This window comes from Garra rufa, chromosome 1 (assembly GCF_049309525.1).
Source record: "Garra rufa chromosome 1, GarRuf1.0, whole genome shotgun sequence".
NCBI lineage: Eukaryota > Metazoa > Chordata > Actinopteri > Cypriniformes > Cyprinidae > Garra > Garra rufa.
The window spans coordinates 8,528,663-8,552,317 of record NC_133361.1 but is presented as its reverse complement, the minus strand read 5'-3'; the positions used below and the strand labels follow the sequence as shown (position 1 = coordinate 8,552,317).

At 38.6% G+C, this 23,655-nt stretch overlaps 3 protein-coding genes across 3 annotated transcripts; all 3 read right to left on the bottom strand.

Moving 5' to 3' along the window:
• Positions 1-335: 335 nt before the first annotated feature.
• Positions 336-2,737, bottom strand: LOC141329374 (uncharacterized). The gene is made up of 2 exons (XM_073835461.1): positions 2,424-2,737; positions 336-1,867 (listed from the first exon to the last, which is right to left on the bottom strand). The coding sequence occupies exons 1-2, from the start codon at positions 2,542-2,544 to the stop codon at positions 855-857; spliced, it is 1,134 nt and encodes a 377-aa protein (XP_073691562.1). The 5' UTR covers positions 2,545-2,737; the 3' UTR covers positions 336-854.
• Positions 2,738-3,746: 1,009 nt separating this feature from the next.
• LOC141329162 (uncharacterized) lies at positions 3,747-7,665 on the bottom strand. Its single transcript, XM_073835446.1, has 2 exons — positions 7,360-7,665; positions 3,747-6,915 (listed from the first exon to the last, which is right to left on the bottom strand). Exons 1-2 carry the CDS (start codon positions 7,496-7,498, stop codon positions 5,747-5,749), a joined length of 1,308 nt encoding a protein of 435 aa, XP_073691547.1. The 5' UTR covers positions 7,499-7,665; the 3' UTR covers positions 3,747-5,746.
• A 7,481-nt stretch (positions 7,666-15,146) lies between these two features.
• On the bottom strand, positions 15,147-18,218 carry LOC141329205 (uncharacterized). Its single transcript, XM_073835449.1, has 2 exons — positions 17,905-18,218; positions 15,147-16,999 (listed from the first exon to the last, which is right to left on the bottom strand). The coding sequence occupies exons 1-2, from the start codon at positions 18,023-18,025 to the stop codon at positions 15,819-15,821; spliced, it is 1,302 nt and encodes a 433-aa protein (XP_073691550.1). The 5' UTR covers positions 18,026-18,218; the 3' UTR covers positions 15,147-15,818.
• Positions 18,219-23,655: the final 5,437 nt, after the last annotated feature.

Sequence of the window (23,655 nt, the reverse complement as noted above, 5' to 3'; positions counted from 1 at the left end):
TTCAAAGTTTAACTAATGTTAACAAACACAACTTTTGCTTTTAATAATGCATCAGTAAATGTTGAAATAACATTAAGATTACTTAATACTGTAGAAATATTATGTAAGTAGACATGATAACTAAACTAGTTAAGTAATGTTAACTACTGAACCTTTTTGTGACATGTTACCATTTATATAAATGTATCTGTATATAATGTTTTTAAGGGGATCATTGGAAGTTTTCCGGCTGACAGCAACAATGTAAATGCCTATGTCACAATATAAGTTATCCGGTGCTCTACATTAACCTGTTTTTTGCCAAATTTGGTTTAAATAAACAATCAACAAATAACTAATCCGCAATCAATTATTTATTGAATAACAATATTTAATAAACAACAACAAGACAGATCATTCTGACTGACTGGGTCAATTCAGTCAAACCAAACCCAGAAAGAACTGTTGTATAACATGTAATAGCTACTTGTTTTAAAAGCAAGAATGAAGAACTAAATTGAAAATAAATCCCAGCTCTCTTGCAAGTCTTAAAGGTTCCTGAACAAGGAGGGTTTGCCAAAAGCTGCTTTTCTTCACGAAAAAAAGTAAGCAAACTACAAGTGAGCCATGAATTATAAGACAACTGAACGCCATGTTAAACTCGTAAAAAACAATGATACCATTTACATTGTGAAGCAACATTACAATGTTCTTTGGGGAAGAAATCCATTGCTGGATCTGCTGTGAAAACTTTAGATCATGTTTCTTTGTCATGACACTTGTAATCTTACAGATTTATCCACATAATATGCTATTGCTTGATGCATTATTCTTTCACATTTGGTGAGGATGCTGTATCAATCATGAAAGATGATCTACTTATTGTGACTGTTATTTATGTGTCTGTGTAGAGAAGATGATTGATTGAAACACTTCCCACATGCAGTGCATTGATACGGTTTTTCTCCAGTGTGGATCCTCTCATGTGTTTTCAGAAATCCTGAATCACTGAATCTCTTGTTGCAGTGTGAACACTTATAAGGTTTTTCTCCAGTGTGGATCCTCTGGTGTTTTTTTAAACAGTCCGCTGTAGTAAAAGTCTTCTCACACTCAAAGCACATGTAGTCTCTCACACCAGTGTGTGTTTTCTGATGCACTTTCAAACTTTGTAGATACGAAAAACTCTTTCCACACACATGACACGAATGTGGCTTCTCTTGTGTATGAATTGTCTGGTGTCTCTGCAGGCTTGAAACCCACAAAAATGTTTTGCCGCATTGATCGCATGGGTACAGCTTCTCTCTAGTGTGGATGTTCATGTGATTCTTAAGATTTGATGAGTTTGTAAAACTCTTCCCGCAGTGTTCACAGGGACACAGTTTCTCTCCAGTGTGAATCCTCATGTGAAGCTCAAGTTTATATTTGCATTTCAAACTCTTTCCGCACTGATCGCATCTGAACATTTTTTCTTTTGTATGAGCTTTCATATGTGCCACAAGGCCATTATTTTGTGCAAAACTCCTCCCGCATTGATCACACGTGTACGGTTTCTCTCCAGTGTGCATCCTCCTGTGTTCTTTCAGATATGATGACTGTCTGAATCTCTTGTCGCAGTGTGAACACTGATAAGGTTTATCTCCGGTGTGGATGCTCATGTGATGCTTAAGGTTTGATGAGTTTGCAAAACTCTTCCCGCACTGATCACAAGTAAATAGCTTCTCTCCAGTATGAACCCTGGCATGATGGTCAAGACTTGTTTTACTTGTGAAAGTCTTTCCACAGCGAGTGCAAGTGAAATGTTTTTGGGCTGTTGTTTTCTTCATTTTTTTCTGTTTGGTTTGAGAGCAAGCCCGAGGTTTTTCTCCAGTTTTATTATGAATTAACATCTCTGAAATAAAATTGAAATTGGTTATTTTTAGTAACTCATTAAAACAAACAACAACAAAAAACAGAGCACTCTGGAATGACAAAATCTGACTGAAAAGAAAATCATGGTATAATTGTGGACATAGGGCTGGATGATAAAATGAAGACCTCAGTTAATTGACCACTTCCCCTAGGTTGTGATTATTGAATTATTTGTTTTTTATATATATATTTCTTGCTATCATAGTTCATCTAAGGTTCATACTGTAAATTTATTCAACTATTAAATGTAGGGTTTGTTTCTAATGAAAGAGTTCAATTCTTGTGATTTAAAAAAAAATTGAACAAAACAATTTATGGTTATGTTAAAAAAAAAGCATAGGTTAGTACTCAGGGTCTGCACTCAGTTTGTGATATTCCTGATATTCAGTATTTTAGAGTAAACTGTAGAGATGCACAAATAACGATAAACATAATGAAACAGATGCATTTAAAAATGCATTATTTAAAAATAATTAACATTGGTTAGTTTAAAATACCACAAACTCATTAAAGAGAAATGAAGAATAAACACCGACCTCCATGTTCCTCCTGTTTAATTCTCCGTGGTTCTGGTTCCTCTTGTTTTATTTTCCAGATTTCTGGTTCTTGTTTTATTCTCCAGGGTTCTAGTTCAGTCTCTTCTTTAACAAACACCATCTTGACAGCAGCAGATCTCAGTTCAGCTGATACTCCTCCAGATATTCCTGCTTGGTTCAAAACTTAGTCACATGAGAATATTATAGGTAACGTTATTTACTGATCTGATTCAATTTAGTATTTTTTTTATTTAGAAGTAGTACATTTCAACTAACAGTTCCTATCATCACGACAAAACAACAACTCACGTTGAAACTGATCTTCTTCCTCTGAGGTTTAAAGGTGTTTGGCAAACAAACGCATGTGTTTTAGCGCCACCTGCTGGACTGGAGTGTGAAGCGACGAGAGGGGGAATAAGTGTGTACATATTTAAATTTGCCAGAGTCAACTCTGCTTAACTTTAACTCCATAAGCAAAAGGTTAAACATTTTTTATAAATACTGTTCAGTTTTTCACAAAAAACAAAAAACAAACAAAAAAAAACGATAATTTCATGTCTAAGGACATCAATGTATCATGAGCCACAGGGATTTGTCTGTGCATGTTTTTTTTGTTTTTTTTTTTACTCTTAAAGATTTGGTGCCCATCAAATCACTAACAGACTGCAATGGTTTGAGTTAAAAATCTTAGTTTGTGTTCTACTGAGAAGACAAAGTCGCCTACATCTTGGGTCCCTGGAGGTAAGCAGATAAACATCAAATTGATGAACTATCCCTTTAATAAAACATACTATTATTAAAAGCTTTTAAACAAGAAAATAGCTTTTTTTCTTTTAGTTTTTGAGTGTTTTTTCTCCAGCTTTGTCATGATGTTCCTCTTCCACTTCTCTTCAATCAGCTTCCAAATGAAAGTAAAATGCTACTAACGCTACAGTGCTTGGTGTAAACGTATATCATGGATTAGTAGTCAGACAGACAGGGCAGAATACGTCTTTTAACTTTTCAGATTACAAACAAACAAACATACAAAAACACTGAATTCTGAATGAATTAACCTATTTTCCTCACACACTCACTGCTGCTGCACTATTTCCGTAGGAAAATGCCAGAAAAGACACACAGAAAAGAGCCTGTAAAATGCGACTCACTTAAAACAAACCTTGACATTTTTATTGTTTTTCTACATGTCAAAAACTGTAAACTTATGACCTCAAATCATAAGAAACATGCAGAACATACTTTTAGTAATGGTTAACGACACAAGAATAGTCTTCATGACAGAATAAGCAAACTGCGGGTGTATTAGTAGGGCTGGGCAAAAAACATTGATTTTTCGATATATCATTATTTTTATGTAGTCGATTCAAAATCGATTCTCAACAGCCACGTATCGATATTCTTTTTGTATTGCTGGAGAGTCCGTTATTCATTCATTCCTTAAAATGTCCGATTCAGGTGTGTTCCCGACATCAACCATACCTTCACATTAAAATTCAGAGGTATGGAAGCATTTCACATTTTCCAAGCAAGATAAAGATAAAGTGGACAAGAGCCCAGCTATAGCCAATGCCTGATTTGTAACTTGAAGGTGAAATGCTATATTAACGCTGCATTCCAGGCAACCCGTTACCTGAGTTTTCCCAACTTTCTACCCTTGAAAGTGCTCTGGAGAGGCAGCCAAACTCGTACTAGATCGGCGTACTCCCAGTTACAAGCTCTGACGTAAAAGCCTGCGAAACAGCATTGTCAGCCCCTATGGATGCGGTGTTTATGCAAGTAGTGAACAGTTGAAAAATAGAGCTTAGGGCAATAGACCTTTCTCACAACTTCCGTATTTTGCACCGGAAATACATAATTGCTGTGTAAACCTATTTCCGCCCCGGTATGCCGGTAACCAGTTAAACAATGTGAAAAACGCTTAACGTGGCTTAATGTATGTAAAAAACGACCAGGAAACCCCAAGTTTCGGTCAAACCTTGCGTGGAACAAACACTAACTACTATCAAAAGAACAAGCCCTTATTCCACAGATAAAGTGAATAATATCACGTTATGCGTTTTCTCCCCCATAGAAGCCCATTATAAGGAAACAGCTTAACGTGGTTTACGTACCTCAACAGCGACCAGGGAAAACCAAACTTATGTTAAATTTCACTTATAATAAATACTTGCTGCTGTCAAAAGAACAAGCTCTTATTCAGCATATAAAGTGATCGCCCCCATAGAAGTCGTTATAACAAACCATGTTAAGCTTTTTCCTTAATGGAGTTCCATAGGGAGAAAAGCGTGATATTATTCACTTTATATGCTGAATGAGAGCTCGTTCTTTTGAGAACAGGAAGTGTTTATCATAAGTGAAATTTAACAGAAGTTTTCCCTGGTTGCTGTTAAGGAAAGTTAAACCACGTTAAGCAGTTTCCTTACAATGGGCTTCTATGGGGGAGAAAACGCTTAACGTGATATTATGCGCTTTATCTGTGGAATAAGGGCTCGTTCTTTTGATAGTAGTTAGTGTTTGTTCCAAGTAAGGTATGACAGAAATTTGGGGTTTCCTGGTCGCTTTTTACGTACGTTAAGCCACGTTAAGCGTTTTAGAACGTCCCGGATAAACTCTAGCGGAAAAATTTATATTCTTTATCCAATTTGTTCCTCTTTGCGATGGAGTTTTCCTACACGACTCTTATTAGGTCGGCAGAAGTTATCTTTGGCAAACCAGTGAGGGAAGTTGTGTAGACTCTCTCCATTTTAATTTTAAATTACCCGGCTTTCTGCTGTGTTGACATTACACAGGAAGTCTGCATACCCTGGGATTGCATATTTCCGGTTTCTGTGAAAAAGGTCTATAACAAATTCATAATAATATAAAAATAATAAATGAGCTCAGTCAGTTTGGCGTGATTGCCTGGAAAGCTACAAAGTCGTGAGTCGTGGTTTGATGCCGTGATTTCGAGCTCAAAAACCTGCCTGGAACGCAGCATAATGCTACAAATCTGCGGAGCCATTTGTCAAGACATCTGTCTATTCACTGTAAACATTTGAAATATAGAGTTGAGTTGTTTTATTGTACCCAAGTGTACTTAAAATTTTAAGTGTTTATATACAGGCTCGTTATAAATGTAGGATTTGTGTTAAATCTATATTCATTCATACTGTCAAATCAGGAATCGCAATCGAGAATCGAAATGGAATCAAAATAAGAACTTGAAAATCGAATCGGAACATTGTTATGAAACTTATAAGAAAGATTAATGTTATCATGCAGCAAAATGATTTAAAGGAATACAACGTTTGACATTGCTCCTTGTCTTTGTGTGGAACTGAATCTCAGCTGAAAAGGACTGGATCTGAAGATGATCTACTGTGATTGTTTTTCGTATGTCTGTGTAGAGAAGATGAACAACTGAAACTCTTCCCACATTCAGTGCAGTGATACGGTTTCTCTCCAGTGTGGATCCTCTCGTGTGTTTTCAGTTTTCCTGAATGAATGAATCTCTTGTCGCAGTGTGAACACTTGTACGGTTTTTCTCCAGTGTGGATCCTCTCATGCAGTTTTAAATGGCTTGCTGAAATAAAAGTCTTCTCACACTCAAAGCACATGTAGTCTCTCACACCAGTGTGTATTTTCTGATGTATTTGCAAACTTTGTAGAAATGAAAAACTCTTTCCACACACATAACATAAAGGTCTCTTCTCTTGTGTATGAACTGTCAGGTGTCTCTGCAGGCCTGAATTCCAGAAAAATGTTTTGCCGCATTGATCGCATGGGTACAGATTCTCTCTAGTGTGGATGTTCATGTGCTTCTTAAGGGTTGATGAATTTGCAAAACTCCTCCCGCATTGGTCACATGTGTACGGTTTCTCTCCAGTGTGGATCCTCTCATGTGTTTTCAGATGTTCTGAGTTTCTGAATCTCTTGTCACAGTGGGAACACTGATAAGGTTTCTCTCCAGTGTGGATGTACATGTGAACCTTAAGGTTTGCTATTTGTGCAAAACTCTTCCCACATTGATCACAAGTGAACGGCTTCTCTCCAGTGTGGATGTTCATGTGCTTCTTAAGGTTTGATGAATTTGCAAAACTCCTCCCGCATTGGTCACATGTGTACGGTTTCTCTCCAGTGTGGATCCTCTCATGTGTTTTCAGATGTTCTGAGTTTCTGAATCTCTTCTCACAGTGTGAACACTGATAAGGTTTCTCTCCAGTGTGGATGTACATGTGAACCTTAAGGTTTGCTATTTGTGCAAAACTCTTCCCACATTGATCACAAGTGAACGGCTTCTCTCCAGTATGAAGTCTCATGTGACGCTCAAGACTTGTTTTGCTTGTGAAAGTGTTTCCACAGCCAATGCAGGTGACATATTTTTTGGCTCTTCTTTTCACTAATTCTTTCTGTTTGGTTCGAGAGCAAATCAGAGGTTTTTCTCTAGTATTACAATGATTTTTTTCCTCAACTTTACTCAGTTCTTCAGTTTCCTCATTTTCTTCAATCCACTCTGAAATAAAACAAAATTGGTTCTTTTTAGTCATTCATTAAAAAAATAAAAATAATAATAAAAAAATACATAAAAAATTAATCATGATATAATAGTGATATCATATTATTTTTTTATATTTATTTATTGCCGTCATAGTTGATTTAAGGTCCACACAGTACATATTCTCAACTACTAAATGTAAGGAGTTAATTGTTTTTATATTGTGAACTATTGTAATCTCTTTACAATTTTACAAAAAAAAAGAGCAATGAACAAATATGCCAGCTCTCATATTTTTAAGACCTTTGAAAGGCAGACTGAAGACATTTTCATGGTAATTAAGCCCTTATTATTACATTAAGGAGTGTTAAACTGTTTAGTGATCCGCAGGCACCCTGTTAAATCTTGGTTAGTTTAATGTACCACAACCTCATTAAAGATGAATGAAGAATAAACACCAACCTTCTTTTTCCTCCTGTTTTATTCTCTGTGGTTCTGGTTCCTCACATTTGATTTCCCATGTTTCTGGTTCCTCCTGTTTTATTCTCCAGGTTTTTAGTTCACTTATGTTCTCCTCAGTCTCTTCTTTAACAAACACCATCTTCACAGCAGCTGATACTCCTCCAGATATTCCTACTTGCTTCAAAACTTGCGAGAATATTACAGGTTACGTTATTTACTGATCTGATTCAATTATGTATTTTTCTAATTAGAAATAGCACATTTTAACTAACATTTTCTTGCATCACGACAAAACAACAGATCACGCTGAAACTAGTCTTCTTCATCTGAGGTTTAACGGTGTTTGGAAAACAAACGTATATGTTTTAGTGCCACCCGCTGGACTGGAGTATGAAGCGTCGAGAGGAGCAAAATAATATAAAAGAAATTATTTTTGTTGGGATTGCACAGATTTAATTTAGCCATGTCAACTCTGCTTAACTTCATCAGTATATATCAAAAACTGAGAATGATGTTTACATACCCTGAGATATTCTCAGAATAATAAAAAAAAACATTATTATAAAACGATTATTTTCCGATTATTATATTCACCGGATAAGCGGAGGAAAATGAGATGAGAATGAGATGAGATTATTTTCCAGTGTCCACAGACTTTTAACAGCCATGCCTTTCTCCATTTAACATCCCATAGGATTGATTTCCATTAAAATTTGTAAAAAGACACCATTTTTTTATTTTTATCAGGTTACGTAAGTCGGTCGAATCACACGTACATCTGCAAGATGTCTGTTAAAGATCTCTTGATCTGGAAAGCCTCTGCTGTGTACAAACATCGTTCAGACGTCTGTAAGAAGTCAGTTTTTACATTTATTCTGATTCATAAACATCTTAAAGACATTAAATAGACTTCTATTTGAAATCTGTTTGGAAATGTCCAATAGACGTATTGCAGATGGGCAAACTACATCTTTCAGATGTCTTGCAGATGTAAATGCAGACGTCAAATAGACGTCTCTAAGATGTATGTGTGCTATCAGGGAAATTACTAAATAAATTGCAGACTTTATTATAAAAGTACAACTCTATTTATAACAAATTGTACCAGTACAAGTATTCTACAGTAGTCAACATTCGAAGTGGATCAAAAAAGTTAATCAAAGTTGTTCTAAGATAAGAATTGGTATTCTTTTTGATTTTTTTGATCAACTTCGAATGTTGACTAACGGGTGACTTTCACGGGTGTGTGTTGAGAAAGAGGTGCATGAAGATGAAATGCAATGACAGGTCTTTTTAATAATATCAACAAAAGGTAAATTCACACAAGAATGGCAGGGAAACACACACCAAAGTAACCTTGTATCAGACCATGAAAACAGAACTGAACCCAACTAAGAAAGACAGGATAATGATACAAGGACAGGTGATGGTGATTAACTAATAAAGAGTTAAGGAGGACAGGAAACAGGAACAAATATGGGAAACAGAGGGAGAAACCAACATTAACAGTCCAAAGGGGTGTGATAATGGGCACATGAGGGAAAAAAACACTCCTACCCACTCCTGGAAGATGGAACCTTGTGCCGTAGAAAAAAAAATGTATGGATGGAGGGGACTAAAGAGGTAGACAAAGGAGCGGACATGAGATGGAAACAGAAAATCTATACTGGAGGAGGCTTCGGCGGGGGACAGACACCCGGGAAGTGGACGATGAACAAATGTCAGGGTGGATCCGACAGATTGAGGAGCCATGGAGGAGACCGAAGGGTCCAGGGTGGTTCAGACGGATGGAGGGAGCGCTGGAGGAGACCGAAGGGTCCAGGGTGGATCAGATGGCTGGAGGGAGCCATGGAGGAGACAGAAGGGTCCAGGGTGAATCAGATGGACGGTGGGAGCCATGGAGGAGACCGAAGGGTCCAGGGTGGATTAGACGGATGGAGAAGCCATTGAGGAGACAGAAGGGTCTAGGGTGGATCAGACGGATGGAGGAGCCATGGAGGAGACAGAAGGGTCTAGGGTGGATCAGACGGATGGAGGAGCCATGGAGGAGACAGAAGGGTCTACGGTGGATCAGATGGATGGAGGAGTCATTGAGGAGACAGAAGGGTCCAGTGTGGATCAGACGGATGGAGGAGCCATGGAGGAGACAGAAGGGTCTAGGGTGGATCAGATGGATGGAGGAGCCATGGAGGAGACAGAAGGATCCAGGGTGGATCAGACGGAAGGAGGGAGCCATGGAAGAGGCCGAAGGGTCTAGGGTGGATCAGACAGATGGAGCAGCCATGGAGGAGACAGAAGGGTCTAGGGTGGATCAGACAGATGGAAGAGCCATTGAGGAGACAGAAGGGTACAGGGTGGATCAGACGGATGGAGGGAGCCATGGAGGAGGCTGAAGGGTCTAGGGTGGATCAGACAGATGGAGGAGCCATTGAGGAGTCAAAAGGGTCTAGGGTGGATCAGACAGATGGAGGGAGCCATGGAGGAGGCCGAAGGTTCTAGGGTGGATCAGATGTCGGGAGGAGTCAGGAAGGACACAGAAGGGACACTGAGTAGGAGGAGCCAGGGAGGACACAGAAGGGACCCGGAGACAGGCGAGACCCAGGCTGCAGATATGATGGTAGCCCACAGTGGAGCCAATGGAGGGAGGAGCCATGGTGGAGGCTGACTGTCGGAGGTGGAGCCCTAGGCAGAGATGGAGAGCTGACGATCCTGGGCGACACAGAGGATCTGGATGGCCAAGGCAGAAGCCAAGGCTCTGGTGACTGAGACGGAGATCCAGAGGCCTGTGAGGGAGCCAGACTGACAGGGGACTGAGTGAGAGCCGGAGGGAGGAAGGAGCTCAAACAAGCCGGTGGGATGGAGCGACGAGGCGCAGCCAGAAGAGTGGAGTCCTGAGGTGATGGCGGGACGGCGAACGACCAAGGCGGAGCTGGAGGGACGAGGGAGCCAGGTCAAGATGAGGAAGCTGAGAGCCAAGGTGGAGCCACTGGTTCGGAGGGCCTAGGCGGAGTTCTGAGGCTTTCTGAGGGATAATAGATGGAGATAACAAAGGGAGAATGCGTAGGAAATTCATGTAGATTGACAGTTCAAGGCAGACAGATTGTTCAGGGCAGACTGGTAGTTTCAGGGCCAACTGATAGTTTAAGGCAAGCAGAAAGTTCAGAGGTTGGTGAAAGGAGAGGTGGCAAATACATCCCCATAGAAGTTGATCAAGTCCTGTTCCACATCTATATCCTCAATGAAATCAATCAAATCTTGCTCCATATCTAAATGTCCCAGAACCAGACTACGCCCACCATCAGCAATGGTGCAGTGGGCAGAGCTTCCCTCAACACCCTCACGCTCCACTGAAACATCCGCCATCGCATTCCACAAGTCCTGCTCTTGCACCTGGTTGGATAGGCTTGGCTCAGGCTCCGTAGCAATCTTCTGCACTGTCGCGCCATTTGGTTCTGGCTCTCTGTCCTCGGTGGACATGCTCTGCGGAGCGGAGAAGAGTGCATTTGTGACAACCAAATTTCTTGTGATATCCCTGCTTAAAAAACAAACAAACAAACAAACAAACAAACAAAAACAGCTAAAACCAGCTGGTTGGCTGGTCTTAGCTGGAAGAAGCTGGTCTCCCTCTCTCTGTAAATGTGACCAAAACCCTTTCTAAAACCAGCCGTCTGACCAACTATGACCAGCTAAAACTAGCCAACCAGCTTAAGCTGGTTTTAGTCATTTTTTCTCTAGGGAAAATACGTAACTGGAAAATGTACTGCTTCTGATGTGGCAGTAATGATGGGGGAAAAAACACTCGCTGGTCAAGAACTTTGTATTTGCACTTGATTTTGGTGAAATGTTTACAATAAACCAGCCTAGGCTGGTTGGTTTTAGCTGTACCCCTAGTCTGGCCAGGCTGGTTTTAGCTGGTGGTTTCCCAGCCTGGCCAAAAGTAGCCAAAACCCCTCTAAAACCAGCCTGCTGACCAGCTAAAAAAAGCCAACCAGCCTAGGCTGGTTTAAGCAATTTGTTTCACCAGGAATTTTAGCCAAATAACAGAAAAAAACTTCAAGTTCATGAAAACGTAAATGCGATGAAAGTACTGCTAAAAAAAAAAAAAAAAAAAACATTCGCTGGTCAAGAACTTTGTATTTGAACTTGATTTTGTTTTTGGTGAAATGTTTATAACATCCCTGCTGAAAAAAAGCAGCTAAAACCAGCCTAGGCTGCTTGGCTTTATCTGGTTCCCCAGTCTGGTTTTAGCTATTTTCTCACCAGGGTTGACGCATGCAACAATGCCAAATAAACATTTATATAAAATAAGATTTCATTAGTTAATGAGTGAACAAAGAACATTACATTACAGTATTTATTAATCTTTGTGAAGGGCAAAGTTTAGCTAATTTTAACAAACAACTTTTGCTTTTAATAATGCATCAGTAAATGTTGAAATAACATTAAGATTAATAAATACTGTAGAAGTATTATGTAAGCAATCATGATAACCAAACTAGTTAACTAATTTTAACTACTGAACCTTTTTGTGACATGTTACCATTTATATAAATGCATCCGTATACAATGAAGGCACAATACCAACTTTGACAGCACAGTGTTTATTATTAATAAAAATAGTGTTTTTAAGGGAATCATTGGAAGTTTCCAGCTGACAGCAAAACATGTATTTTGCCTGTGTCACAATATGAGGTAAAAAAAAAAAAAAAAAAAACATAGAGGAGGCCGAAGGGTCTAGGGTGGATCAGATAGATGGTGGAGCCATTGAGGAGTCAGAAGGGTATACGGTGGATCAGACGGATGGAGGAGCCATGGAGGAGGCAGAAGGGTCTAGGGTGGATTAGACAGATGGAGGAGCCATGGAAGAGGCCAAAGGGTCCAGGTTGGATCATACGGATGGAGGGAGCCATGGAGGAGGCCGAAGGGTCTAGGGTGGATCAGAGAGATGGAGGAGCCATTGAGGAGTCAGAAGGGTCTAGGGTGGATCAGACGGATGGAGGAGCCATTGAGGAGTCAGAAGGGTCCAGGTTGGATCATACGGATGGAGGGAGCCATGGAGGAGGCCAAAGGGTCTAGGGTGGATCGGACAGATGGAGGAGCCATTGAGGAGTCAGAAGGGTCTAGGGTGGATCAGACGGATGGAGGGAGCCATGGAGAAGGCCGAAGGTTCTTGGGTGGATCAGATGTCGGGAGGAGTCAGGGAGGACACAGAAGGGACCCGGAGACAGGCGAGACCCAGGCTGCAGATATGATGGTAGCCAACAGGGGAGCCAATGGAGGGAGGAGCCATGGTGGAGGCTGACTGTCGGAGATGTAGCCCTAGGCAGAGATGGAGAGCTGACGATCCTGGGCAACACAGAGGATCTGGATGGCCAAGGCAGAAGCCAAGGTTTTGGTGACCGAGACGGAGATCCAGAGGCCTGTGAGGGAGCCAGACTGACAGAGGACTTGGTGCAAGCCGGAGGGAGGAAGGAGCTCAAACGAGCCGGTGGGATGGAGCGACGAGGCGCAGCCAGAAGAGTGGAGTCCTGAGGTGATGGTGGGACGGCGACCGACCAAGTCGGAGCTGGAGGGACGAGGGAGCCAGGTCAAGATGAGGAAGCTGAGAGCCAAGGTGGTGCCACTGGTTCGGAGGGCCTAGGCGGAGTTCTGAGGCTTTCTGACGGATAACAGATGGAGATAACAAAGGGAGAATGCATAGGAAATTCAGGCAGATTGACAGTTCAAGGCAGACAGATTGTTCAGGGCCAACTGATAGTTTAAGGCAAGCAGAAAGTTCAGAGGTTGGTGAAAGGAGAGGTGGCATGTTTTCAAATACCTCTCCAAAGAAGGTGATCAAGTCCTGTTCCACATCTATATCCTCAATGAAATCAATCAAATCTTGCTCCATATCTAAGGCTACGTTTACATTAATCGGGATACATTTGAAAACAGAGTTTTCATTTTAAAACGCTCTCCGTCCACACCAGCGTTTCCAAGCGTTTTCCAAGAGTTTCTCATTCACACTAAAACGTAGGAAAAAATCTAATTCGTATAGTATACAGATGTAAAAAGTTTTCACGCAATTCTTCTGGCGGAATAATTTACGGAAATATCTTATCCTCCACTGACGCGTCTATTTCGCGCTCATTCATTTTTTATCTGAAAAGCAGTTGTCGTCATGTTTTTTAAGGACAGCAAAAGTACATTTTCTGTCATCATTTTAAGACTGCAATGTGAAGAGTGTAAAAGGTAAATATCTTTAGCAGTAGTGTGACAGTGAAAAGCACAGGCACAATTACTGGTGTAAACATAGATATCTATTGGTACAATATGAGTCACATGACTATATATGTGTCATCGTTTTCAAAAGCCTCTGTTTTCACAGTCCACACTACAACGTGAAAACGGTGTTTTCAAATTTATCCACTTTGGCCGGTTTTTTAGAAGTAATCGTTTTCTGTGAAAAAAACGGGGTTTTCGTGTAAATGAGAGGCCAAACTGCAGGGAAATAGTGTTTTCCCTTTATGTAAACGGGGCCCAAATGTCCCAGATCCAGACTACGCTCACCATCAGCAATGGTGCAGTGGGCAGTGCTTCCCTCAACACCCTCACGCTACACTGAAACATCTGCCATCGCATTCCACGAGTCCGGCTCTTGCACCTGGTTGGATAGGCTTGGCTCAGGCTCCGTAACAATATTCTGCACTGTCGCGCCATTTGGTTCTGGCTCTCTGTCCTTGGTGGACACGCTCTGCAGAGCGGAGAAGAGTGCATTTGTGACAACCAAATTTCTTGTGATATCCCTGCTGAAAAAACAAACAAACAATCAAAAAAACCCAGCTAAAACCAGCCTAGGCTGGTTGGCTGGTCTTAGCAGGAAGTAGCTGGTCTCCCTCTCTCTGGAAATCAAAACCCTTTCTAAAACCAGCCTTCTGACCAACTATGACCAGCTAAAACTAGCCAACCAGCTTAAGCTGGTTTTAGTTATTTTTTCTCCTGGGATTTTAGCAAAAATGAAAAATAAAAAAAAAATAAAAACTGGAAAATGTACTACTTTTGATGTGGCAGTAATATTGGCAAAAAAAAAAAAACACTCGCTGTTCAAGAACTTTGTATTTGCACGTGATTTTAGTGAAATGTTTACAATAAACCAGCCTTGGCTGGTTGGTTTTAGCTGGACCCCTAGTCTGGCCAGGCTGGTTTTATCTGGTGGTTTCCCAGCCTGGCCAAAAATTGCCAAAACCCCTCTGAAACCAGCTTAAACCAGCCAACCAGCCTAGGCTGGTTTAAGGATTTTTTTTCACCAGCGATTTTAGCCAAACAACAGAAAAAAAACTTCAAGTTCATGAAAACGTAAATGCGATGAAAGTACTGCTTAAAAAAAAAAAAAAAAAAAAAAACATCCCTGCTGAAAAAAGCAGCTAAAACCAGCCTGGGCTGCTTGGCTTTATCTGGTTCCCCAGTCTGGTTTTAGCTATTTTCTCACCAGGGATGACGCATGCAACAATGCCAAATTAACATTTATATACAATTAGATTTTATAAGTTAATGAGTGAACAAAGAACATTACATTACAGTATTTATTAATCTTTGTGAACGGCAAAGTTGAGCTAATTTTAACAAACAACTTTTGCTTTTAATAATGCATCAGTAAATTTTGAAATAACATTAAGATTAATAAGTACTGTAGAAGTATTATGTAAGCAATCATGATAACCAAACTAGTTAACTAATTTTAACCAATGTTACCATTTATATAAATGTATCTGTATACAATGAAGGCACAATACAAACTCTGACAGCACAGTGTTTATTATTAATAAAAAAATAGTGTTTTTAAGGGGATCATTGGAAGTTTCCGGCTGACAGCAAAAAATGTAAATGCCTATGTCACAATAGTTATCCGGTGCTCTACATGAACCTGTTTTTTTGCCGTATTTGGTTTAAATAAAAAATCAACAAATAACTAATCCGCAATCAATTATTTATTGAATAATAATATTTAATAAACAACAACAACACAGATCATACTGACTGACTGGGTCAATTCAGTCAAACCAGAAAGAGCTGTTGTATAACATGTAATAACTACTTGTTATAAAAGCTACAAAGAACAAACTTGAAAATAAATCCCAGCTCTCTTACAAACCTTGTAGCTTCCTGAACAAGAAGGGTTTGTCAAAAGATGCTTTTCTTCATGAAAAAAAGTAAGCAAACTACAAGTGAGCCATGAATTGTAAGACAACTGAACGCCATGTTAAACTCATAAAAAACAATGATACCATTTACATTGTGAAGCAACATTACAATGTTCTTTGGGGAAGAAATCCATTGCTGGATCTGCTGTGAAAACTTTAGATCATGTTTCTTTGTCATGACACTTGTAATCTTACAGATTTATCCACATAATATGCTATTGCTTGATGCATTATTGTTTCACATTTGGTGAGGATGCTGTATCAATCATGAAAGATGATCTACTCATTGTGACTGTTATTTATGTGTCTGTCTAGAGAAGATGATTGATTGAAACACTTCCCACATTCAGTGCATTGATACGGTTTCTCTCCAGTGTGGATCCTCTCATGTATTTTCAGAAATCCTGAATAACTGAATCTCTTGTTGCAGTGTGAACACTTATATGTTTTCTCTCCAGTGTGGATCCTCTGGTGTTTTTTTAAACAGTCCGCTGTAGTAAAAGTCTTCTCACACTCAAAGCACATGTAGTCTCTCACACCAGTGTGTGTTTTCTGATGCACTTTCAAACTTTGTAGATAAGAAAAACTCTTTCCACACACATGACACGAATGTGGCTTCTCTTGAGTATGAACTGTCAGGTGTCTCTTCAGGCTTGAAACCCACAAAAATGTTTTGCCGCATTGATCGCATGGGTACAGCTTCTCTCTAGTGTGGATGTTCATGTGTTCCTTAAGATTTGATGAGTTTGTAAAACTCTTCCCGCAGTGATCACAGGGACACAGTTTCTCTCCAGTGTGAATCCTCATGTGAAGCTCAAGTTTATATTTGCATTTAAAACTCTTTCCGCACTGATCACATCTGAACGTTTTTTCTTTTGTATGAGCTTTCATATGTGCCACAAGGCCATTATTTTGTGCAAAACTCCTCCCGCATTGATCACACGTGTACGGTTTCTCTCCAGTGTGCATCCTCCTGTGTTCTTTCAGATATGATGAGTGTCTGAATTTCTTGTCGCAGTGTGAACACTGATATGGTTTCTCTCCAGTGTGGATCCTCTCATGTTCTTTCAGATGTGATGAGTGTCTGAATCTCTTGTCGCAGTGTGAACACTGATAAGGTTTCTCTCCAGTGTGGATCCTCTCATGTTCTTTCAGATGTGATGAGTGTCTGAATCTCTTGTCACAGTGTGAACACTGATAAGGTTTCTCTCCAGTGTGGATGTTCATGTGATACTTAAGGGTTGATGAGTTTGCAAAACTCTTCCCACATTGATCACAAGTAAATAGCTTCTCTCCAGTATGAACTCTTGTGTGATGCTCAAGACTAGTTTTGCTTGTGAAAGTCTTACCACAGCGAGTGCAAGTGAAATATCTGTGGGCTGCTGTTTTCTTCATTTTTTTCTGTTTGGTTCGAGAGCAAGCCCGGGGTTTTTCTCCAGTTTTAACATGAACTAACATCTCTGAAATAAAATAGAAATCGGTTATTTTTAGTAACTCATAAAAAAAAAAAAAAAAAAAAAAAAAAAGAGCACTCTGAAATGACAAAATCTGACTGAAAAGAAAATCAAGATATAATTGTGGACATAGGGCTGGATGATAAAATCAAAACCTCAGTTAATTGACCACTTCCCCTAGGTTGTGATTATTGAATGATTTGTTTTATATATATATATATTTATTTCTTGCTATCATAGTTCATCTAAGGTTCATACTGTAAATGTATTCAACTATTAAATGTAGGGTTTGTTTCTAATGAGGGAGTTCATTTCTTGTGATTAAAAAAAAAATGAAAAAAATATTGATGGTTATGTGAAAAAAAAATCATAGGTTAGTACTCAGGGTCTGCACTCAGTTTGTGATATTCAGTATTTTAGAGTAAACCGTAGAGATGCAAAAATAACGATAAACATAATGACACAGATGCATATGGGAAACCTTAGCAAATATATTTTCTTCTATTACTATTTGGTCCAACAGTGAAAAAAAAAGGCAGAGATAAACAGATTAAAAATGTCATATTTACCTGTATTTTTTCTTTCTTTTTTTTTTTTTTTTTTTTTTTTTATTTGGTGCCATGGTAATTTAACAAAGTGTCACCAATGTACATTAATAATGTTTGAGCAGAATGCCCACAAAATGTTTGAGATGACACTAATGTAAAAACAAAGTGAATGGTTTTATCATTATAAAAAAGCAACGAGAGGAAATAAAATATAAATATTCTCGTTGCAAATCCATCAGATTTTTAAGACCTTTGAAAGCTGGATTAAAGACATTTTAATAATAATTAATTTAAAAACAATTAATCTTGGTTAGTTTAAAATACCACAAACTCATTAAAGAGAAATGAAGAATAAACACCGACCTCCATGTTCCTCCTGTTTAATTCTCCGTGGTTCTGGTTCCTCTTGTTTTATTTTCCAGATTTCTGGTTCTTGTTTTATTCTCCAGGGTTCTAGTTCAGTCTCTTCTTTAACAAACAGCATCTTCACAGCAGCAGATCTCAGTTCAGCGGATACTCCTCCAGATATTCCTGCTTGGTTCAAAACTTAGTCACATGAGAATATTATAGGTAACGTTATTTACTGATCTGATTCAATTTAGTATTTTTTTATTTAAAAGTAGTACATTTCAACTAACAGTTCCTATCATCACGACAAAACAACAACTCACGTTGAAACTAATCTTCTTCCTCTGAGGTTTAAAGGTGTTTGGCAAACAAACGCATGTGTTTTAGCGCCACCTGCTGGACTGGAGTGTGAAGCGACGAGAGGGGGAATAAGTGTGTACATATTTAAATTTGCCAGAGTCAACTCTGCTTAACTTTAACTCCATAAGCAAAAGGTTAAACATTTTTTATAAATACTGTTCAGTTTTTCACAAAAAAAAAAAAAAAAAAAAAAAAAAAACACGATCATTTCGTGTCTAAGGACATCAATGTATCATGAGCCACAGGGATTTGTCTGTGCATGTTTTTGTTTTTTTTTGTTGTTTTTTTTTTTTACTTTTAAAGATTCGGTGCCCATCAAATCACTAACAAACTGCAATGGTTTGAGTTAAAAATCTTAGTTTGTGTTCTACTGAGAAGACAAAGTCGCCTACATCTTGGGTCCCTGGAGGTAAGCAGATAAACATCAAATTGATGAACTATCCCTTTAATAAAACATACTATTATTAAAAGCTTTTAAACAAGAAAATAGCTTTTTTTCTTTTAGTTTTTGAGTGTTTTTTCTCCAGCGTTGTCATGATGTTCCTCTTCCACTTCTCTTCAGTCAGCTTCGAAATGAAAGTAAAATGCGACTAACGCTACAGTAGCCTACTTGGTGTGAACGTATCATGGATTAGTAGTCACACAGACAGGGCAGAATACGTCTTTTAACTTTTCATTTCAGATTACAAACAAACAAACTTCTGCATGAATTAACCTATTTTCCTCACACGCTCACTGCTGCTGCACTTAACGTTTATTTCCATAGGAAAATGCCAGAAAAGACACACAGAAAAGAGCCTGGAAAATGCGACTTTAATCAAACCTTGAAAAAGTTTTGTTCTTGTTAATACGTGAAAATCTGTAAACTTATGACCTCACATCAGAAGAAACATGCAGAACATACTTTTAGTAATGGTTAACGACACAAGAACAGTCTTCATGACAGAATAGGCAAACTGCGGGTGTATTAGTAAGGCTGGGCTAAAAACATTGATTTTTCGATATATCTGTTTTTTTTTTTTTTTTAAATGTAGTTGATTCAAAATCGATTCTCAACAGCCACGTATCAATTTTTTTCCCGATATTTATTTACACAAGCATTAAACATATGTTTTACCTTAATCTTATTGCTAGTCTAATCCACTAGGTGTCATCCCCTTATTTACCTTACGCTATGTTACATGTATCGATTTTCTTTTCTTATTGCTGGAGTGTGTGTTATTCATTCATTGCTTAAAATGTCGGATTCAGGTGTGTTCCCGACATCAACCATACCTTCCCATAAAAAGTCAAAGGTATGGAAGCATTTCACATTTTCCAAGCAAGATAAAGATAAAGTGGACAAGAGCCCAGCTATAGCCAATGCCTGATTTGTAACTTGAAGGTGAAATGCTGTATTAACGCTGCATTCCAGGCAACCCGTTACCTGAGTTTTCCCAACTTTCTACCCTTGAAAGTGCTCTGGAGAGGCAGCCAAACTCGTACTAGATCGGCGTACTCCCAGTTACAAGCTCTGACGTAAAAGCCTGCGAAACAGCATTGTCAGCCCCTATGGATGCGGTGTTTATGCAAGTAGTGAACGGTGGAAAAATAGAGCTTAGGGCAATAGACCTTTCTCACAACTTCCGTATTTTGCACCGGATATACGTAATTGCTGTGTAAACCTATTTCCGCCCCGGTATGCCGGTAACCAGTTAAACAATGTGAAAAACGCTTAACGTGGCTTAATGTATGTAAAAAAACGACCAGGAAACCCCAAGTTTCGGTCAAACCTTACGTGGAACAAACACTAACTACTATCAAAAGAACGAGCCCTTATTCCACAGATAAAGTGATTAATATCACGTTAAGCGTTTTCTCCCCCATAGAAGCCCATTATAAGGAAACAGCTTAACGTGGTTTACGTACCTCAACAGCGACTAGGGAAAACCAAACTTATGTTAAATTTCACTTATAATAAATACTTGCTGCTGTCAAAAGAACGAGCTCTTATTCAGCATATAAAGTGATCGCCCCCCATAGAAGTCCATTATAACAAACCATGTTAAGCTTTTTCCTTAATGGAGTTCCATAGGGAGAAAAGCCTGATATTATTCACTTTATATTATTCACATTATATGCTGAATGAGACCTCGTTCTTTTGAGAACAGGAAGTGTTTATCATAAGTGAAATTTAACAGAAGTTTTTCCTGGTCGCTGTCAAGGAAAGTTAAACCACGTTAAGCAGTTTCCTTGGCTTCTATGGGGGAGAAAACGCTTAACGTGATATTATGTGCACTGTAAAAAATTTCAGACCCCCCAAACTCAAAATTTTTTAGTGACTGATCACATCTAAACTTTTCAATTGGCCCAATTGGATATTCTGCTAATTGAATTTTATCAATTGTGGCAACAGTCTGTTAACATTGGCTCAATGAGAAATAATATATTGAGCCAATTGAAAAACAAATAAGTCTACCAAAGATGTTATTGGCCCAATTAAATATTTTAAATTGTGGTAGCATACATTTTTTGTTTTACCAAATTCAAATATGTATATCGGTAAATGTATATTGCTAAAACAACCTTACTGAATTGTTTATTCCCTGTTGTACCAAAAGAAAAGGGAAAAAAAATTAAATGATGATACATTGCCACATTTTAATCATTTTTTAATGAAATCTTCAACATAATATGAAAATAGTTTTAAATTATAAATACACAGTAAACTTTCTACAGTATAAAATGTAATAATTTATCTGAGATTACTTCAACCAATGTTCAGTGTATTGCCACTGAATATTACCATTCTCACAAAAGATATTCTGAGCTCATGAAACTGCATCTTACCTACTTAAACATTAAACGAAATGAGCGTTAGTAATTAAAGACAGAATCTACATTTTTGGGTTAACTATCCATTTTAGTCCTTGCAGTACTCACGATGAGTGCATACAATAATCCAAAGAGTACAATAAATGCATTTCCTAAGTTGTCAAGCTCCACCTCCTCTTCCAGGACAACAGAGACATTCAATCAATCGGTCGCATTTAGTTATTCAGGGCTTTTAACAATACGGGTTGTGTCAAAGCAACTTTACAGTATAAGACAATAGTGTCAATAGTGCCAAAGTTCCCTGTTGCAGCAAACTCAGATTTGCATCTGGTTCCCATGGTCTTGCGCCAACGGCCGTCTAGGTGAGGAGTTCTTTACTGATGATCCGTCTCTGGGGCTCATCTAGTTGATTTGGTCTCTGCTGACATTCAGGGCTGTAGAGGTTGTCTCTAGGTGTTGATCCACCATCTGGGCTGGGTACAGACTGGATCTGGCGGCTACTGTGACCTCGGAATAAATAAGAACAAAACAGACTAATATTAATGTAGAGGCCATTCTTCTTACAATGCAACAAGCACATCAGGTGTTATGGGAAGTGTTCCCAGTTCCAGTTGACCTAACATTCAGCACACTTGACATGGCCGTTGAGGTGCAAGTGCCACTGCTTACCATTTCAAGAAGTTCCATTTTCATTGCAGTTGTGTTTTTCTCCAATGGCTTGGTATTCTGCAAAAACAAAGTATAAAATAGCAATGTCAATACTAAGTCTACATTAGAATTAGCAGTCTACATCCAAGCCATGTCTCATGGCAGTTCTCAAGAAAGCAACTCCTCACAAATTACATCTAAGAACTAATAGTATTTGGCATTAATATGAAACAAAGATTCACTAAAGATAAATACTCACTGTGAAATTTGTAATGGTTCCTTTTCTATACCAAACGGTGCCTCTTGAGCTCAGACCTGGCAATGGTGGGTTACATTAATGGGAAAAAAAAAAGTTATAGCAGAAACATATTCCTTGTGTCTCATAAATTGTATATAATCATTATACAGTGAGATAAAAAATAATTTAGCTTAATAAATAGTAACTTTGGGTAACTGTGAGATAGGGGTGTGTAGTATTGAAAAATATATCTTAATATTTTCTGGGATATTATCAGAAATGATCATTAGACAATGTCTTGATGAGTGTGTTATTATGCTGGTATGTATCTTATGGACTTCTGTAGCATCTGAAGTGACAACGAGATGTTTTTACACATGATTAATTCAGCTGAAAGTGACATGAATGCATTTAACCTGCAGTTACACATGCAAAATAATATTTTGATATTTTAAACATAAAATGTTGAATACTAATATTTGGAATTATGTTAAACGTGAAATTAAAACCGGCAGTAGGTGTCAGTAAGTCCATGTTTATAAGTGAGTCATTGCGATTGAACCGAATCATTTAACGGTTGATTCATTCAAGAATCAAACACCGTCATATTGCACAGACACGCAAACCAGTGCCCTGGCTGTGTTTGGAAAGATTTTTGTTGGCGAAATAAAGTAAAAACAGGCATTATTGTGTCTAAAATGCAAGTCCTTTAATATTAACTTCTTGTTTATTGAACTGTTGTATAAAACCAATATCAAATTTGCAATCATGCGGCTTTTTGGCGGAAAACGTGGCACTCTTCGCGTGATACTGATTTTGAAATTACTTAAATAAATTTTCTCCCCCTCCCCATATCATATGTGCTCAATCTACATGCATTTTAATAGACTAATCATGCAGTGACAAAACGAACTGTGAACGCGCTTCCTCACTAACGTTAGTGTAACTTAATCTTCATCACACATAACGTTAATGTATTCGTGCAGTGCACTGTGTCAGGCGTGTTTTTTGTTTTTTGCGATATACAGGATAATGTGAAAGCCCACATTGATAAAACAAAATTATCAAAGACAATAACGTTAACGTTATAAGTCGCACACCCTTAACCTTACCCAAGAGGTAAATGCGTGAATTCACACTTATTCGGCAAAATACAATGTAATGTACGTGACTCATGACTTAACAAATACAAAGCTCAGTACTCACCATAACTTTAAAGACAGAAAATCCGTCTGTAAATGATGTTCTGTCGCCCTCAGCATCGTCTCAGGTTTCTCGTTCTCCCGCTCACATGAATTTGAATTCACTCCACCAACGGTTTCTCTCAGGCGCATGCGTATTGGCCTTTTCTGCTGCAAAGCTTGTTCGGCTAAAACAGATTTTTCACTTCTGCTTGGTAGATTGGCTGAGCACATTTTAATATGTTTGGCGAATATATATTTTTAATTTTAACTTCAGACCTTCAGCTAAAATTACTTCAATGCATTATTTTGTTTGGGGACAATTATTGGGAAGCAATTAATTGAGTCAATATTTATTTGTCAGTTTCCACAATTTTTCAAAAACGAAATTTTTTACAGTGTGCTTTATCTGTGGAATAAGGGCTCGTTCTTTTGATAGTAGTTAGTGTTTGTTCCAAATAAGGTATGACAGAAATTTGTGGTTTCCTGGTCGCTTTTTACGTACGTTAAACCCGGATTAAACTC